General features: G+C 46.1%; 1 protein-coding gene across 3 annotated transcripts in view; it reads right to left on the bottom strand.

The window, feature by feature from the left end:
- Window positions 1-1,075: 1,075 nt before the first annotated feature.
- The window catches only part of COL8A1 (collagen type VIII alpha 1 chain), a 98,401-nt gene continuing 80,398 nt past the window's right edge, over window positions 1,076-19,078 (bottom strand). For 2 of the 3 annotated variants that reach the window (XM_056327817.1, XM_056327818.1), the window contains exons 4-5: window positions 6,448-6,763; window positions 1,078-4,577 (exon numbers count right to left, since the gene is read on the bottom strand). In XM_056327817.1, coding sequence (XP_056183792.1) covers window positions 2,671-4,577; window positions 6,448-6,760 — 2,220 coding nt within the window. In that variant the 5' untranslated portion in view covers window positions 6,761-6,763 and the 3' untranslated portion in view covers window positions 1,078-2,670. Of the gene's footprint in view, window positions 4,578-6,447; window positions 6,764-19,078 lie in introns of those variants that run through there. The other variant, XM_056327819.1, reaches the window with a different exon arrangement.

Below are 19,078 nucleotides of genomic sequence, written 5' to 3'. Positions count from 1 at the left end.
GGCTGAGCTGTACTGCAGGTGGAGTTTACTCTAGGCTGAGTCAAAGCAAAGCTGGGACATAGTTTTGGTGGGTTAAGATCAGGTTTTTCATGGTTAATTTTTCATGCCTGTCTTATTGGGGACTTTCAGGGGAATGCTAAAATAAAAGATATTTGATGAAGAAGATGGTGTATGACAGAAGACTTTACATAGGAAGTGAGGGATGTCAATTGTGAGACTTTGCTCATGTTTTGGTGTTCTCTTTGTGCAGTAAAAATGAGAAGCTGGGAAGTGGGGAGCTGCTTAGTCAGCGGCTTCAGGGAGTCTTAAGAGATCTCGAGAGCGACTACCTGATGCAAGTAGGTATGCAATGCATTTATTCTAGTGTTGACTGTAGGAGTTTGGCAGCTTGGACGAAATGCCTGTGAGGTGAGATGGGGGGGATCCACACTGTGAGTTATAATTTACACCCCACTATGGAGCCACAGTTGAATAGTGATGTAGATCAGTGACAATTACGTGCAGCTTTCACACTAGGTTTTTGCTGCAGGTGAAAAAAGGGGGAGGAATGAGAAAGGCTGTTTTCAGATCACAGAGACAGCCAGGGAGGTGGTGTGCATCTCCCAGCCTGGGCAGCCAGCTCTGACTTTGTAGGCGAGCACAACCCCTTTGCAGCGCGCCTCTGTGATGTCTGATTTCTTGGCTTCCCACGCGCTGCCCCTCTGCCTTGTCAAGCTGCAGTCCTGCCTTGGCTTGTGCTGAGCAGGCGCCCACCGCTGCAGGAGCCCCACGTTCTGCGCATCCTCCCCAGCCACACTCCCACTAAATGTGACGCTGCTGGGGCAGCGTGTGCATGCCAGTGGCTTAGGGCAGGTTTTGCCAGTAAAGGGGATCTAGAGAAAAGGGGATCTCTCTCCTGACCCCCCTTTCCTTTCTTCTTCTTTTATTTTTGCTTTTCCGTTTTCACATCAGGCTGTCTGGTTTCTGTGAGTCCTCGTGGTCCGATACATGAATTCAGTGGGTTGAATGTTCCTTCCTGCAGTTCTGCTGAACGAAGACAGGTTTTGTTGTTTTTTAGGATATTTAATAAGGTATTTTTTTCAAATCAGTACAAAAATTTTAAATACAAAATTATTTGCTTTTGACATCTCATACATTCTGGAACATACTGAAGTCACCACTGCCTGGTAAACTGTCTGTCTGTTCCTGCCACCGTTCCATAACATTTCTGAGATAAAGCACCACATTATATCACTGGAGTCCTTAGTCAATGTTAGACTGCATTAAACTCTGCATTTAAATAATGGTAATGCCAGTTAAATCCAATCTTAGTTCTGCATGAAAAATCTAGTTCATTTTTGAATCAAAAAGCAGTAGCGTTAGCTAAAGGCATTGAAGAAGTGGTGAGTATTGAACTCTTTCAACTAGCATAACAGTGTGTGATGTGCAGCACCGCACAGGGAACCACAGCAAAGTACAGTGCCCTTTGCGAATGAATACGTTTGAGCTGAGATTAGCACCATTGATGAACAGACAACTCTTGCAGAGAAGTTGCTTTCCTCATGTAGAGGAAAGATTGAGGCCTGCAGGTTCTCCTTGAGAATTGGTAACACATAAATAAGGATTGGAAATTGGCATTTATATAAAATGACATTCTCGGATAAATCTGTATGATCAGTCTTGCTGGTTGATCTCGAACAACAAATTAGTTAATTAGCAAATAGAGCTACTTCTGCTTTGCCTAGTCATTGAAGAGTAAACTGATTTAACTTTTGCTGAGTGGCAGAATAGATGCCTCTTCTGACAAGCCAAACAGATGCAGGTTCTTAGCACGAACACAGAAATCCAAGCAGATTTATACCACCTTGCTGTAATGCCATGTGTTGGCCAAAACATCTCAATCATGTGGCACAAAGGAAAAGCGGAGCCCATCATTTTTGTCTCTGATCTACCTCTACTTCAACCTCACAAATGCAGATGGAGACTTTTCAGAGTGCTGTGGCATTTGGAGGTGAACCCTGTGCCTGCTGGAGTCAGCAGCCACCTTCTGGGTCCAGTGACTGCTGGAGAAGCCTGGCAGGGAATAGTTACACAATCAGTGCTCCTTTTCCATCATAAATAAGTTGTACAGGAAGAACGCACACCTGCAGGAATATTTTTAAAGGGGGGGAGGGAAATAAAGATCTCCAGCTAAGAGAACCTTTGCTTGTCAGTCAAAAAAACCAAAGAAAAACCCACCCAAACAAATACAAAGCCACTCAAGTTTTTCCATGTAATTTGAGACTGACCTACTCTGGTTTAAGTCACTGGATTTCATCTCATAACTATGATCAATGCAACAGTCAAATATGCAGCAGGAATGAGTGATGTACACTGATTTGAACCTTAGTATTGAATTATTGTGAAGGAAATGAAGTAAGCATGGCATCACAGAAATATATAATGTACAGCTAATATGTACCCCTTGGGTGCAAAACGACTGTTTATGAACCGGATACACATCTTTAGATATGTTCACCTCACTTTTTTTTTTTTTTTTATAACTAGCTGTGCATACCGTTAAACTTTGTAATTTATTTTTTTTGTACAAGATGGTCCAAAACTGTCATAAAATGCATCTTTCATGGTATAAAAGTTTGAAGCAGAGAAGAAAGGTTTTGATTGTGTGTGTGTGTGTGTCTGGTTTTTGTTTTACATGGGATACAATAAATATCCTGAAAAAGATGAATGAACGTACTGCCCGGCATAGAGTCCTGCAGCCTGCTCAGATGGCATTTGAACATAAACCTTGTCTCCGTGCATCAGCTGGACAACGGCGCTGCCTGAAGCCTGGTCCAGAAAGCCCTTCTTGTACTCATCGTAGGTGTACATCAGCGGCTCGTTGTTCTTGAACAATGCCACCCAGACGCTGGCCCCTTTACAGTGGACGTGGTAGGCAAAGTAGTAGACACCGGGGATTTCGCAGGTGAAGATCCCTGTCTGGGGGTTGTAGTTCTGCCGGCCGTTGTAGAGGAGCTTGTCAAACTTCACGGGCACCCCAACCCGGGGGAAGGGGGTGAGGAGCTCTGCTGTGAACGCAGGCATCTCATAGATGGCGCCGCCAGCCTTGCCCTTCTTGCCCATGTAGCCGTAGGGGGGCTTGACGCCATCGATCCCTGGCCCCACCTCAGGCATGTACTGTCCCACGGCCGGTGGAGTGGGTGGGATGATGACTGGGGGACCTGGGGGCCCAGGGGGGCCGGGTGGCCCCTGGAGCCCCGGCTGGCCAGGGGGACCCAGTGCCCCGGGCTTCCCTGGGGGTCCCTGCAGCCCCACGGCACCAGGCTTGCCCACACCGGGGAAGCCAGGGGGTCCAGGCAGGCCGGGCTCCCCCTTCGCCCCTGGCAGTCCTGGGGGGCCGATGGGACCGCTGGGTCCTGCGATGCCTGGGATGCCCGAAGGGCCCTGAAGCCCCTGGGCGCCAGGGAGCCCCGGCTCACCCTTCGGCCCCACCAGCCCTGGGACGCCTGGCATCCCTGGCAAGCCTTTATGTCCGGCCTCCCCCTTGGGCCCAGTGGGGCCTGGCAGCCCGCGCAGCCCGGGGGCCCCCACTTCCCCAGGAAAGCCCGGCTTTCCCGGAAAGCCCTGCAGGCCGGGTTCGCCCTTGGGGCCGACAGGTCCCGGTGGCCCCACGGCACCACCCTCTCCTTTGGGTCCTGGGAAGCCAGCAGCCCCCGGGGGGCCCATGATGCCCGGCAGTCCCGGCTGACCCGGCTCCCCCGGCGGACCCCCCATGCCAGGTGGCCCAGCGTGCCCCTTCTCACCCTTCGGCCCCAGGGGGCCAGGCAGGCCACCCACACCACGCTCACCCTTGGGGCCAGGGAAGCCTGGCTTCCCCACGCCAGGGAGGCCAGGGGGCCCCGGCAGGCCCGGTAGGCCCTGCTCCCCTTTACCGCCCGGGAAGCCTGGCTGGCCGGGGATGCCGTCCTGGCCGGGTTTGCCGACGCCGGGCAGGCCAGGAGGGCCTTGGATCCCGGGGGCCCCCGGGGGCCCCTGCAGTCCCAGCTCTCCTGGGGGCCCAGGTTTGCCCAGGGGTCCCTGCGGGCCTGGGAAGCCGACCATGCCCGGCTTGCCGACCCCCGGCAGTCCCACGGGGCCGGGGGGACCGGGTAGCCCAGGCGGGCCCTTCAGTCCTGGCAGACCCGGGATCCCGATGCCCTTCTCCCCTTTTGGCCCTGGGATCCCGGGGGCTCCCGGGGGCCCCTTCATCCCGGGCTCACCCTTCGGCCCTGGCTGTCCCTGCAGCCCTGGAGCACCTGCTTTCCCTATGCCTGGCAGCCCGTGAGGCCCCGGTGGTCCTTGTGGCCCAGGTATCCCCATAGGACCGACCTCCCCCTTCGGCCCCATCTCCCCTCTTGGCCCCGGGGGGCCCATGACCCCTGGTTTCCCCGGCATCCCTGGCAAACCTGGCTTCCCAATTCCTGGATATCCTTGTGGGCCTGGTTTTCCTTTGGCTCCGGGCACACCATGACCCGGTAATCCTGGTGGCCCCGGCGGCCCTCTTGGTCCAGGCTCACCAGGGGGACCTTGCTCGCCCCTCAGACTACGCATGGGCATTTCTGGGTTGGGAAGAAGAGAAAAAGAAAAAAGAAAAAGAGGAGGGGGAGAGACAAAAGGTGATTGCAGCCACATCCTTTGAGAAATACAAAGGTTGTTCTGACCAGAGTGTGCTTGTTATGGTGCCTCTTGGTTATGTGGCAGGCAGGAGGCAGAGGTGGCTGTGACTTACAGGCTGGTGTTTGGAACGGAGAAGATTTTGTGTACCCAAAACTTGTGTGCATGTTTCTACTTCCACAAAATAATTATTTTGCACCATATTTGCTTATTTTTTGCTATGCAAAAGCTACTTGCACTTTGCTAGTGTTTTCCACCTATACAATCAACCAGCAAAATCTGCTTTTTGTCCCATATTGCTGTAATCTACTTTTAAGAGTTTTTGCAGGAAACAGAAGCTGCTTTGTGCTGTAGGAGGAGTTCTGGTATAAAAGTGCTTTTGTTGGAGGGGCTTGCACTAGCAAGATCAATTAATGATTGGCTCAATAAGAAGTTTGTACACAGATGTGATGGCATTTTCACCAAGGCTTTGGTTCCCATCATTACTGGAAACCTACAGCCTTACCCAGTGTTGCTAAGCTCCCACAGGTTTTTGGCATAGCCCTGTCTAGTTAGAGCTCTTCTAAACACTTCACAAAAATGTTTTTATTGTCCAAACCCACATTTTTGTGTATGTGACCACTTAGCATTGCAGGTCAGGGTGAGGGAGTTGCCGCATGAGAGTGGTTGTGCCCGGGGGTGGTTGCTTTTCAAGTTGCAGGTGCTTTGTGTTAAGTGGCAAATCTGCTTCTCTACAGCTCTAAAATGGAAAGAGAAGTGAGAAGTTTGGGGGACGGGGGAGAGATATGGTTTCAGGGCAAAAGAATTAACTGTTCTTTAGGAGGCAGGAACCCTCCTTCTCTGCACATCTGTTTTACGCATGTAGAAAACCTTTGCTTGCTAGACAGGTTGGCTGTAGTAAAAGCAGTTGTGCTTGTTCAGACACTCCAAATGTAGGCCCTGAAATCTTCCATTTCCCTCTGAAGCCAGTGGAGCCTGTGGTTATGCTGAACCCTCAATAAGACAAACAGTTAACCAGCTTGCCTGAAGTCGCACAGACACTCACTGTCCCCACAAGTATTTTATGACACTGGGTGTTCCTGGTTACGCTTTGTTTTTTGGACATTTTTTTGTTGTTTTCTTGAATATCCTAATATTGTCCATATTTTCTTGACTGCATACTGAAACTGCTTGTATGTGCGGACTCGTGCAGTAATGCCCCGTACCTTCAGTGCCTCTATTATGCCCATAAATAATGTACAAAAAGAGTATTGCAGAGTCAGAAGAGCAATTCTATGTTTTTATCTGCAAACCTTTAACTCTCAGGGTCTGGACAAAATGGTGATATTCCTGTAAATTCATATCTTGGGGCTCTTAGCTCTTTTTTCATGTCCAGTCACTGCAGTGAGAGTGGGAGCACCTCTGGGCAGGACCCTGGCTCATCTACCTGGGCCACCATTTGAGACTCCATCAGAGGGTTTTCTGCATGCAGTTGGGATTATGAGGTTTCTCCTAGCCTGGCACAAGCACCCAAACAAACCTGGGGCCAGCCCCGGGTGCTGGAGGCTCGTCACAGGTAGGGCTGCTTGGAGGCCGTGCTGCGGCCCAGGGGATGACTGTGGCCTTGCCCTGGTGACCCTGGGCTGCCCTACAGCTCACATGAGCCCATTTTGTCCACCTGTGGCCAGGTACCAGCCTGGCCAGTACTTCGGGCACATGGGTGTTATGCCCAGCCTGCAGCAGCCTGCTCCCCATCTCCAGTCCCCCCCCGGCAAACAGTGCTGTGGGGCACCAGGTGGGTCCATGTAGGGGTGGTGAGGGACATGCCAAACCTACCTTTCTCTTTCTTGGGAGCCATGTCCTTGCCAAGCAGAGGCATCTGCGGGACCTCCTTCATGTACTGAGGCAGATGGGGGTACTCTTTCCCATACTGCATGTGGGGCATCTCCTTGCCCATGTGCTGCATTGGGATGCCTTCTTTGCCGAGGGGCATGTGAGGTACTTGTTGTCCGAGGGGTTGGTACTGGGGCACCTGGGGTGGCAACTGCTTGATCCCATAGTAGACGCCACCTTGAGCAGACCTCACCAGCTCTAGGTAAATGGTGAGAGCCACTGCCAGCAGCTGCACAGGGAAGAGCAGCACAGCCATCACCTGCAAAAAATACAACAAACCCCACAGTTGGTAGAAAATGTATTTTCACGTTGTGTGTTTCCCATCAGGGTGAACCTGGTCTCATTTTCTGCAGCAAACTGGTTCTCATTTGTGTGTTGCCCTGGAGGACATCCTGCAGCAGGGCTGTATCTGGTTTATTAGCAGCTCTTTAAATAGTACTATTATAGCAAATGTCCTTATACACATTTAGTTTTATACTACTTGGCACACCCTGGGCAATGGCCTCTGCAGTTTCTCCATACAGGGACCTGCTCCCTCCCATCCCAGAGCTGCAATTTGCCACTTTCTTGCTTGTGTCAGTGCCACGACACAAGGTTTGGAGAGCTCTGCTGCAAGCTCCAGCACAGGGGGGAGAGCAGGCAGGAGCATGTGGGGAGCTCTTAAAGGCTTACTGCCCAAGGAAGCTAAATTATCAACACCATAGCAATGAAAGCTCAGCCTCTGCACCTTAAATCTGTGCTGAGGATTGTGCCCCGTGGCTGCAGAGTCGAGGGACTCTCCATTTCTGTAGCAGCTCTTTGCCAGCTCTGCTCTTAGCTGGGCTCTGATCCGCTCACCTAGAAGAACTGGGCCACCTAGAGAGTGTCAGGGCCATCGCTGCCTCCAGCATTATCAGCTAATCCAAGTCTTGTTCCAGAGATGTTCAACCATTTTCTAAAGGCCTCCCCTGCTGCAGATCCTGTCCCCTCCCGAGGCAGCCCATCCCAGTGCCTCAGCAGTCCTGCTAACACAACAGAACAGGGTTGTTTTTTCTTCCTTATCAAAATATAAGCTTGGGTCATCTTGTCCCAAGAACTGGGAACTCCCTAAATGAATGCAGATTTGGGGGCAGTCGGAGGTAACAAGGGGACTCTCCCTGTATTCAGGTATTTTGCAGTTTGTCCTACAGCCAAGCCTGGTAGGCAACTCCTGCCTCCTGGCACTCTTTTGCCACTCAGAGCCACAGGGACATGTGAGAGGTAGGTAGGTGGGGTTGGGGGAGGAAATGCATTTCTAGAGAAGGGGGCAGCAAGCAGCTCTGCTTGCCTCCTCTAATGCTGCATAGCATCCAAAATAGGTCTCAAAATAATTTGGGAGGGTGGGACTTTGCACTCAGAGGGACCCGTGGGCAGAGGGTGTGCATGGGCTGCAGGCAGCTGTGAAACTTGCCAGGCTCAAGGGTCAGCGGCACCACAGGTGTCACACCCCAGCGTCGTGACACGTTTTCCTCAGGCGCCACTGTACCGCTCAGCTTGAGCAGCGGGCGGCTGGCATGGGCCGTTCCAGAGAATCTGCTTCCCTGGCTGGTCTGTGCTGACATGAAGGTTATTGACCAGGTGATAATATTGGGTGTCATTTAGTTGTTATGGTTTACTCCTACTTGAAGTTCTCCATGCACTTTGCTTTAGCAAAGCACCTGGAGAAATGCTCACTGCTCTTTTCAAAACATTTCTCTATTTTGCTGTCTGAAATCTAATCTCTCAATGGAAATTAGTGTATTATCTGAAGGTGTAAGTGGAGACTAAATCAAAATTGCGAGTTGAAACAACCAGTGGGAGGTTGATATTTTCCATAATGATCCTAAACAGACAAATGAACTACAAAAAAGATGGAACTATGTGTTAACAGCAAAACAAACCGTTTAAGAAAATGGAATACTAGTGAATAAACACTAGATGGAGCATATGTTGCACAGCTGCGTTTCTGCAGTCACTTTCTGTCCCAGGAATTTAAGGTCTTGGATGCAACCAGCTGCCATGTGGCAAAGAAAACCAAAGCCAAGATGTACAGGAGTTTTTAAGTGTAGCTAAAGGACAAGCACAGTCACTCATCCTTGTTCAGCAAAGCATTTCAGCGAATGCTTCATATCCAGCAAGTTTAATGTGGCTTTTAGCCCACGACTGGCTGCTTTGCTGTGAGCTAAAGTATTAGGGCCTTAGGATGCGGTATTACTGCTTAAAGCTCAGTGGCACTGGACTGTGAGGACAGCCTGTGTGTGATCAGCTACTGTGGCTCTGCTGGGACATGGTAATTTATTAACCTGCTACAGCTTAATCTGGGTACGTGGACCCTAAGCAACCTCTGTGTGTGTGTGTGCGCACACGTGTGCGTGTGTGTATCCCCACTCTTGTCTCTGTTGGCCTTTCTGTTCTGTAACAAGTTACTGGCTGCAGCTTTGGCTTTCTCTAGCAGAGTAAGGTAACACCTGCCTCTGCAGAGAAAATCCCAGCTACTGGAAAATTTGCAGCATTCTGTGCATCTCTCCCCAGTGAAAAGCATTGCCTGTATGAAGAGAGAAATGTAGTGACACCTTTTAAAAAATATTAGAAGATATTGCATGATTTAGGACTGTTGTTGAAACGTACAAGTATGAAGGGCAGGGTGGATTTTGAAGAGTGAGTTTATTAAATTAGTTTCTTGGCCACTTTGTTTTTCTGGTGGCCAGGTTTTGTTTTTGGTTTTGGTGGGGGTTTTTTTGTTTTGTTTTGTTTTGTTTTTTAAAGAGAACTTCAGTGGAATAAATTGCGAGGGAAATAGGTAAAATTCCTTTGGATCTGATCTTCCTCCTTGTTTTTGTTACAAAACATGGGCTTTGTGTGTGAGTGGGAGCTATTTGAAATAATTGAAAAAAAATTCCTAGAGGGAGACACCAGCCTGCCTGCAGGCTGAACTCAATCTCCTGCTACTTGTGCCAAGCTCCCTCGGCCCTGCCAAGTGCCATGCAATGCACCTGTGGTTTAACAGGCGTGACTATGCAGCACACACCATGGTTTTTTTTGTGTGTGTGTGTAAACTTTGAGGGAGATCAGGTAAGACTTCTAGAGATAGGAAGGCTCCAGGAAATGAGGTGGTGTCACTACATCTGTGTTCCCTTTAGTGTTTTTTGACCTATCATAACCAAAACAGTGTGGCCTGGAAATGACAAATTGCTTCTCATCTATCGATTTTGGCTGGGGCTAGTGCCTGTAACTAGCTGAGGTGGAATGTGGAGGTTTATTTACTGTATAACCTCGAGCTACATGGGGGACTTGGCCAACATCTTTGTGGGAGGAGGTGAGAGCCTCCCTCGTGGCCTCATGTGAGCTGTCTGGGTCTTGGGATCTGCCACAGATACCTGGGAAGCGGCCTGTGTTTGGTGCCATCCATACAGCTTGTCTCTCCCCCTGGTCCCAAAGGAAGGATCAGACAAAATTAGTCCTGATGAGAAATGTGGTAGAGTTGTGTGTGTGACTCCTACTGCTCACTGCATCCCAGCAGTAGGTCTGGATGGGTTATTACTATCAGATAACGTCACTATGAGGCAAACCTGCCCTGAAGCGTGAGGGATGCCTGGAAGAGTCCTTCAGTGTTTCAGCTTGTTGCCTGTCTCATCCTACTTAGCTTCTCTGAAAGGTTTTTGTGTACTGACAGGAATTGAAGGTCGTTTTTGCTGCCCTGCAGCTTGTTTCTGAATGCCAGGGTGCACAGCTCTTGTTGTTTAAAGACCTTACTAGAAAGCTACCAGTATCTTTAAATGCCTAAAAGCTACTGAAAATCTTGCTCTTGGTTTTTAAAAGAAGCATATAGATTCTAAATGTTGAACAGGTCCTCCAGAGCTTATTAACAGTGAAAGCAGATTTTCCCAGCGATGACAGGACCTAAGGAAAATACCAGAATGAAGAGGAGAAAAATCTATGCTGAAGATGCAGCCAAAGTGTAAGACCTCACACCCTTCACTCAAATCCCAGCAATTTAGGCATCATCTCCACATACATTCATGTAATGTGATCCGATGTGCTTTCAAAGGTGTCTGTTAGCGGAGCAATAAACTGGCTTTGGAATGGGATTTTCCTGGGTTTCTGTCAGAAAGCAATGGGAATGTGTCTGCTATTTATGGCAGGTAAATCAGTGCATGCATGCACCTTTAGAGAAGCCAAAGGCTTAAAGAAAGCAAAGTTTTACCTTAACTGTTTGAATGTCTGAGGGAAGATGGAAGCGAAGTAACAGTGCCTTCATATGTATAAGTCATTTTGTACCAGTCATTCAGATTAAGAGACAATAAACATTCTGCTTTACCTTGGGTGGGGCAAGCCACTTGAGGGTAAAGGAACATTATCCTAAACCACAGTGTTCAGCTGCTTGTGTGTGAATGCATGTGGTTAGCTCTGTGGGTGAAAGAGTCCCTGAAAAAACACAGGCAAAGCTCAAGTGAGAACATTTCTCAATAACCTTTTTGGTAGAGCTGTTCTCCTGAGAAAACTAGGAAGGACCTTCCTTGGCTATTTGCATTTGTCAGTAGAAACTGAAGACAAAACAAAATGTACCAGCAGTCCTAATTCTTAAATTGATGTGAAGAAATAATGGCTGGTTTAGCCTAATTGTGTAAAGAATGTATGGAAAGAGTGATGCCCATCCATATGGGACTTGAAATCATAGGTGGTCTTGCAAAGGGTGGAAACCAGACCTTGATTTATCAGTTCTTACAGGGAAGTAATCACTCTGCAACCAAATCTGGGGCTAACTGAAATTTATCCATGTCTCAGAATCTAAGTTACTCACCCAGAGACTAGGCCTATGAGCTTTTATCATGTGTTGCTTTCGAACTGCTGTGTTTCCTGAAGAGGCATAAGGCATGAGTAGACCTCAGTGACCTGAACCCTTCTGCCCTGGGGTCCCCTCCACAGGAGGATGCCTAAAGCTGCAGCGACCTGTTCCCTACTGTGGTGATATGGAGAAATAGTGTGAAATGGGCATCGATTGTGATTGTATATGTCTGCTCAAGGAATGTGGGTATGGTGACTAGCTATGGGTGTGGTGTCTGGTCACATAGGCACACAGCCTTGAGGAGACGCCTACAGTTTTGAGGAGATGCCTGCCCTTCTTCCTCTAACAAAGGGGCTATTAAAAAAAAGAATGAGAAAAGGATGAGAGATATTCCAATGCTGTCTAGAGGGAGAAAGTGCTAAGTCTCCTTGCTGAAGAAGATCGGATGGTCACAAGAACATGAATCACCTACAAACCTGCAAGACCACCACATTCCAGGCAAAGGACTGATAAGCTAATTAACATAGGAAGTGAGAGTAAGCTGGTTTAGGTAACGAATATGTATAGGCGTTAATTGAATATTCATTTGTTTTATTGTCTAAATGTGAGATGGTTCCTCACTTCGGGCATGCACGCTTGTGGAGGAGCGATCCCCCCGTGCATCTGCGTGCAATAAACATACCTACTTTATAACTTTCGAGTTATAGAGTCTAATTCCGCACGTCAGTGCTGAGGGGATGGTCTTGCTAACACTCAGCTTTCCACATGGAAAATGCGTGCTGCAAAACTTGCAAAATAAAAATCCTAATGACTCTGGAGATTTTGTGCCCAGAAGAGGACTACTAAAAAATATTTGATGCTAAAAAGCTAAAATTTCTAGGATGTCTTTGACTCAAGATCAAAAGTGGTTAGGAACACGGCTATTTTTGGAGTAACTTTGACTGTATTGCCAACCCGAGGTTACTGCCATTCCTAAAAGCCCGGAGGCCTCATGACGGAAAGCGGGGGGCGGGACGGAATAAGGCGGAATCTCACAGGAACAAGAGGGACCTCACAGCAGAAGTAAAAGGGAAACTTTTGCGTAGGAAAAAGAGGAAGCTAGAAACTTCCTTTAGGTTGTCTTAAGAATTGGGGAGTTCCTAGAATGTAACAACTGAAATAGCGCTCTATGTCTTGTTTGTTCTATGTGTTGTCTTGTCACATGTTCAAAACTCGGAGTTATGAAATGTGTGTTGAAAAATAATAATCTGGTAATTCGTGGCAAATACCGGAAAACTTAACACTCTGCTTAAGACCAGGAAAAATTGGCTTTTTGTTTGTTGTTTGTTTTTTGGCAATTGTTCATTGAAATGCATACTTTGTGAACTGTTAGTGTTCCTAAAAGTTGTATGTAAGTGCACGGTACCGTATAACATACTGCTTGTGTGAGGGCTGCCCGGAAAGTGTGAATGGTGTGATTGAGATGCGCATTTTGATTTTCCGTGTATAGCTTAATTATTTTGACTGAGTGTGAGTGCAAGAGTGCTTGAGACGCGCGTTTGAGTGCAAAGCGAGTAAGGAGCTCTATCCGCGTTTCCGACCTTGGGTGGCTAAGGCGGCCGGAGAAAAACAAAGTAATTAAAATTGCAAAATAGGAAACGGAAGGAGTAAGCCCTGTGAAAAATCGCCCTTGGGCTGTATATTAAAACATTGGAGGGATATCGTAGGACAGGGTGGTACCAAAAATAGAAGGAAATGGATTAAATATTGTAATCAGTGGTGGCCTTTGTATAAATTGGGGAGTGATGCGAAATGGCCTCAGGAGGGAGGAACGTTAGATTATAACACTCTCCTGCAATTAATGTTGTTTCTGAGAAGAGAAGGAAAATGGGACGAAGTATCATATGCAGACATGTTCTTCGTCCTCCAGGACAAACCTGAGTGGCAAAAGGACTGTGGATTAGTACCCCCTCGGGATCCTATGGTACTAGCACTAGAAAGAGTGTGGGATTAACATCACCTGATCTTTGATTGTGGCTCTAGAAAAGGATAGGAAAAAACCCCTAAGACCTAAACTAGAAAGATGTTCTTGTTGAAATTTTTGTGTTTAAAAGCTCAGGTTGCGGTTCCTTCTGTGGAGCAACCAGAATGAGACATGTTGTAAGATATAAAAACTTGTACTGATGTATGTAAAACCTGAGATGGGGGTGGGTGGAGAATCAAAGACCTTGTGAAAGTGTTGAAGTATTGGGGTGAGTTTGTACAAACCCCCGTACCCCCTCGAAGGTGCGACTGAATCATGCTGGGATGCATGGCAGGATGTTTTCTGTTTGCCTGCAAAGGCATGATATGTAAGAACACAGACTTAAAGCAACAAGTAGCAGATTTGCATTCAGGGTAAGAAAGAGTTAAAACAGAAGTGCTGCTGCAGAGGCAGGCTTGTGTAACCTGCAGAGCAGGAAGAGCATCTCCTGCCCCGAACCCTTCTGCTGGTAAGGAGGAGGGGTTGCTATTGCTGACAATTGAGCAGAAGGACCTGACAATGTCACCCCAATTGCTGCAGCATTTGCAGTACAACAGGACCAGTAACGGCCCCTTTTAGGGCAGGGAATGGGTATGAGGTGGAATTTTAGTGAATACAAAACCAACTTACTTGTTAAACTTCAGTAAAAAAAAAAAAAAAAAAAAAAATTGTTAAAGTTGTGGGAGCTGCTGGCCACCAGGAAAACATCCTGAAACCTTTAAAGTACAAACTAAAAAAACAAATAAGAATGCCAAATTCACCAAAATCTTTGTTGGGATGAGATTTATTAGAACATCTAGACTTTAAAGAAGGAGAAATGAAACTAAAAGTTAAAAATGATCAAGTAATTGAAATATTGAGCTTATCTTTAATTCAACAGAAAAGAGGAAAAGAGGACCTCCCTGAAGTAAAAGAAATTTTTAACCAGGTGTATCTGAAAATAAATTCCAGGAAAGGTGAAAAATGCTTTACCTGTTACAGTAAAATGATAAGGGGGAGGCTTGCTCAGTTCAGATAAAAACAATATCCCTTGGTCAGCAAGGCTGTGGGGATATTGGCAGAAAAAGTGCAATAAAATACACTCTGTAGTAGTTCTACTAATGTAAATCTGTGTGTTTTGCCATGACAGTGACTTGTTATGGGATGTGCAGATGAAACTGCATTGACAACGAAGTGCAAGGAATAAGGTTGGTCAGGTGCCTCCTACCATAGTCAAGGGCAAGACTGGGTTGGCCTCGGTGTTTGCCACCAAGAAGAATCTTGAGCTCCACTGTTGGCTGCAACCCAGTAGGCGTTGAGCGGTGGGAACATATGCCATGCCAGACCTTGATGTGAGGAATGGCCCCCTCTGTTATAAGAGGGTCATCCAGGAAGGAAGAACATAAGGTGGCCCATAGAGGCACTGATTTGGAAATTGGAAACCGCCTGGCCGACCATGAGTCCAGACGAGTAACAGAGGAGGTAGGAAAGGAGGAATTATCCTTAATACCAAACGATAAAATCCAAACTGTAAGTACAGATCAAGAGCCAAACTATTCTAAAGAAAACTTAAAGGTAATTCAGGACATGAATGATAAAATAAAAATAAATAAGTGGACTTATTTGAAGGATGGTCGTATAGTGGTACCATCCAATTTAATATGGACCACAGCCCTATTATTAATAAGACGCATTGGGGAGCTGATGCTTTATATAAAAGTCTAAATCAGAAATTGATAGGGCGAAACTTGTATACTGTAATAAAACAGGTGACTCAGCAATGTGAAATGTGTTTACGCAACAATCCCAATACAGCAAATAAAATAAAACTAGGGAACATTAGTAGAGGAAATGTTCCAGGGCAACATTGGCAGATCGATTTCTCGGAACTTCCTAGAAAAGGGGGGTATCGATATTGGTACTAACAGATGCCTTTTCAGGTTGGCCAGAAACCTTCCTGTGCAGAACTGCTAAAACCTGGGAAGTGACCAAAATACTACTCCAAGAGATAATACCTAGGTTTGGAGTCCCAGCGGTAATGTCCTCGGATAGAGGACCACATTTTGTGTCCAGAATAGTACAACAGATCAGCCACCATCTAGGAATAGATTGGCAATTACATACCCCATACCGACCACAATCGAGTGGCCAGGTGGAAAAGATGAATCATCTAATCAAACAACAGATTGTCAAGTTAGACCAAGAAACAAATCTAACTTGGCCCCAGTCTTTGCCATTAGCTCTTACACGAATTCGAACTAGACCAGAGCAAAAGAGGGGCTTAGCCCATTTGAAATTTTATATGGACGACCCTTTGGGGTACAAAAGGGGATGTCTTCACAGGTTGGTGAAGAAACAATGACTTCCTATATGGTGGCACTAAACAAACAATTAATAAGAATTGAGAAGCATGTGATGGGAACACGTAGTAGGGGTCTGGATGGACCTGTTCACGATATACAACCAGGGGACTATGTATACGTTAAGTGTTTTGCAGATAAAACCCTGGAAGCACAGTGGACCGGACCTTTTCAAGTCCTACTCACCACCTACACTGCAATCAAGGTTGAGGGGCAGAATTCTTGGATTCACCATACCCGGATTAAGAAAGCCCCTGCAACTTCGTGGAAAGTAACCCCAGATAAAAAAGAACTGAAACTCAAATTTACTCGGACAAATGGGAACAATGTGGGTGGCAAGTAAGTGAACCTGAGCGGTTGTAGATCCACCATATGGGAAGGGCACCACAACAAACAATATAGAACAAAAGAGTCTGGGACTGAGCCAGTGGCCAGTCTTGCCCAACTTGTTATCAGTAAGCCCCAACTCAAACAAAGATATTTTGATCAAAACAGATTTTATATGTATATATGAGGAATGTTTAGATTCTTAAAGTGATCAATAGTGGGTTTAAACCATTTGTGGTTTTTTGTACCCTCTCTCTTGCCTACAACCAAGAGCTTGATAACTGGCCTTGGAATCATGCCCAGAAAAAACACACTGGAATAATGGGAAAGGTGGACTCAAAGACGAAACTAGCTATGGTGGTTTTTTCTGAAAATGAGGTGTACCAAAGGAATCAATGGGACCGGGAGGATGTACACAAAGTCAACTGATTATGGGGAAAATTAGGAGATAGGATAAAAGTAGGGTGTCAAACATAGAATGAAAAGGATAACACCAAGATTTCGGGAGACACCCTAATTAATGTCAGAAAGGTAAATAAGGAATTTACCCTTCTAAATACAACCATGTGCTTTAATTCACGGGAATGTTGGCACAATTTTACCTTAACCGAGCCCATCTTTATAATATGCCTAGGAAAGGAATCCCCAAGAACAGCTCTGACTTATAAGATTAAAATAACAATCCTGCTAACCACTGTTCCTACCACCACCACAGTTACAACAACCCCATTAACGCTTGATCTTAAATTAACTAAACCAAATCCAAAAATTTATACAATTGGACCATATGTAATCAAAAATACAGGTCAGCAACAAATGTTGTTTAACCCAGAATGGTCTCTTAAAAGAATAGAGTTACAAATACAAGTCAATGTTTCTGATGTTAAGCCATCCTGTTCCCTCTTCTTACGGACCTCTTATGAGGGATGGACAACTTGGTTAAGAAAAAGGGGAAATATTTATCAAAACAGAATAGTGAGAGATGTAACTGGAATGTTGGGAACAGGACTCGGAGTATTAAATTCCATGGATTCAGAGGTGATAATGGATAAACTAGCCGCCACCACGGCCGATCTATCAAAACTACAACAACCACTAAAATCTTCATTATTAGCATTAGGGGCACACCAATGGTTGATATCGAAGGTACTCCCCAGGTGGGAACAAACATGGAAGATCATCAGCTTATCACTAAGGTGTTAGGTGGTTTACAGGACGACGTCGCCCCGGCTCTAAGTTGTATCCAAGCCCAAATGTGGATGCAATCAATAGCTGCATCCATAATAAGAGAAGGAGAGGAAGGCATATTTCCTACGGAAATTCGAAAGATGGTTTGGGACAATGCTACGGAGGTAGAAAGAAAACTCCAGTCATGGTGGAGTATGGTGAACTTTACCTACGACCCCAACACACACACAATCACAGCTTTTGTATTAACCATACATAATGCAGTAATAATTACCATACACCCCATTGTAGCCCTTGGAATTAACCATAATGGGGTGTTCCTATATCCTTTTGAACATAGAACATGGGCCAGAAAGACAGGCAACAAGTGGCAAACAGTAGATTTAGAATCTTCTATTATGCAAGAGCAGCAGGGCTTCCTCTGTGAATGCAATACTATAATAGCTCAGGATACTTGTTTAGATACAGATCAGAAAATATGTCATTTCGAGGCCCGACCAAATGCAAACTTGAAAACAGTAATTATATATGCAGGGAAGGGATGTGCGTGTTTGAGAACTAGAGTGTAACACAATAACCATAGATGGGGAGGTAAAGGAGACTGCACAATATCCAAATTACTGTATCTGTAATTTTACATCTAACTTTACCCTATCACAGATGATAATTCCTACCCCCATAGGACTAAATATAAGTAGTATAAAAGAACTATTAAAACATGCAGATTTACAACGTATACTGGAAGAAACCAAAGAAAAGGGACACGAAACTCTTCTTACGATCCATCATGATGTAGAGGGGATCAAGAAAGTTTTAAAAAGGTAGAACAGGATGGAAACCATAATTGGTGGAATACTCTCTTTGGCTGGTCACCTTCTGCAACAGGAATTCTTAACACTATGGTACACCCCATTGTGATCTTATTGATCAGTTTAGGAATTTCCTTAATACTAACCATTATGTTATATTTGTGGGTTTGGAGAATGTTTAAAAGGGTAACGCTTATGTATGTACTTTATATCATTCGGGAAGACTGCTTAAGTAAAAGAATTTACTTAGTTTGATAGAAAAGGGGGGATTGATATGGAGAAATAGTGTGAAATGGGGAAAATGGACAACGATTGTGATTGTATATGTCTGCTCAAGGAATGTGGGTATGGTGACTAGTCATGGGTGCGGTGTCTGGTCACATAGGCACACAGCTTTGAAAAGACGCCTACAGTTTTGAGGAGATGCCTGCCCTTCTTCCTCTAACAAAGGGGAGATGGGGAGACACCTACCCTTCTTCCTCTAACAAAGGGGCTATTAAAAAAAAGAATGAGAAAAGGATGAGAGATATTCCAATGCTATCTAGAGGGAGTGAGTGCTAAGTCTCCTTGCTGGAGAAGACCGCTCCTTGCTGGAGACGCAAGGAGATGATCAGATGGTCACAAGAACATGAATCACCTACAAACCTGCAAGACCACCACATTCCAGGCAAAGGACTGATAAGCTAATTAACATACGAAGCGGGGTTTAGGTAACGAATATGTATAGGCGTTAATTGAATATTCATTTGTTTTATTGTATAAATGTGAGATGGTTCGTCACTTGTCACTTCGGGCATGCACGCTTGTGGAGGAGCGATCCCCCGTGCATCTAAGCGCAATAAACATACCTACTTTATAACTTTCGAGTTATAGAGTCTAATTCCGCACATCACCTACAATGGCATATACAGGGTTGTCTGTGCTTGCGGGGGGAGGGTCCAGCCCCATGGGAACATTATAACCCTCACTGAAGTCTCTCATTGTCATATAAAGACATGCAGGGACAGCATAATGCAATGGAAATGGCAAATAACATGTTACTATGCATCAGGAGTAACACCACTGTGTTGCAGCGAGCTGGTGGGTTGGATACACAGTAGCCCTCCATGGGGCGTTCCCTGGCTGT

This window comes from Falco biarmicus, chromosome 2 (assembly GCF_023638135.1).
Source record: "Falco biarmicus isolate bFalBia1 chromosome 2, bFalBia1.pri, whole genome shotgun sequence".
NCBI classification, from domain to species: domain Eukaryota; kingdom Metazoa; phylum Chordata; class Aves; order Falconiformes; family Falconidae; genus Falco; species Falco biarmicus.
Note: the sequence above shows the minus strand (reverse complement) of the source record. Positions and strands in the feature narration are given on the sequence as shown.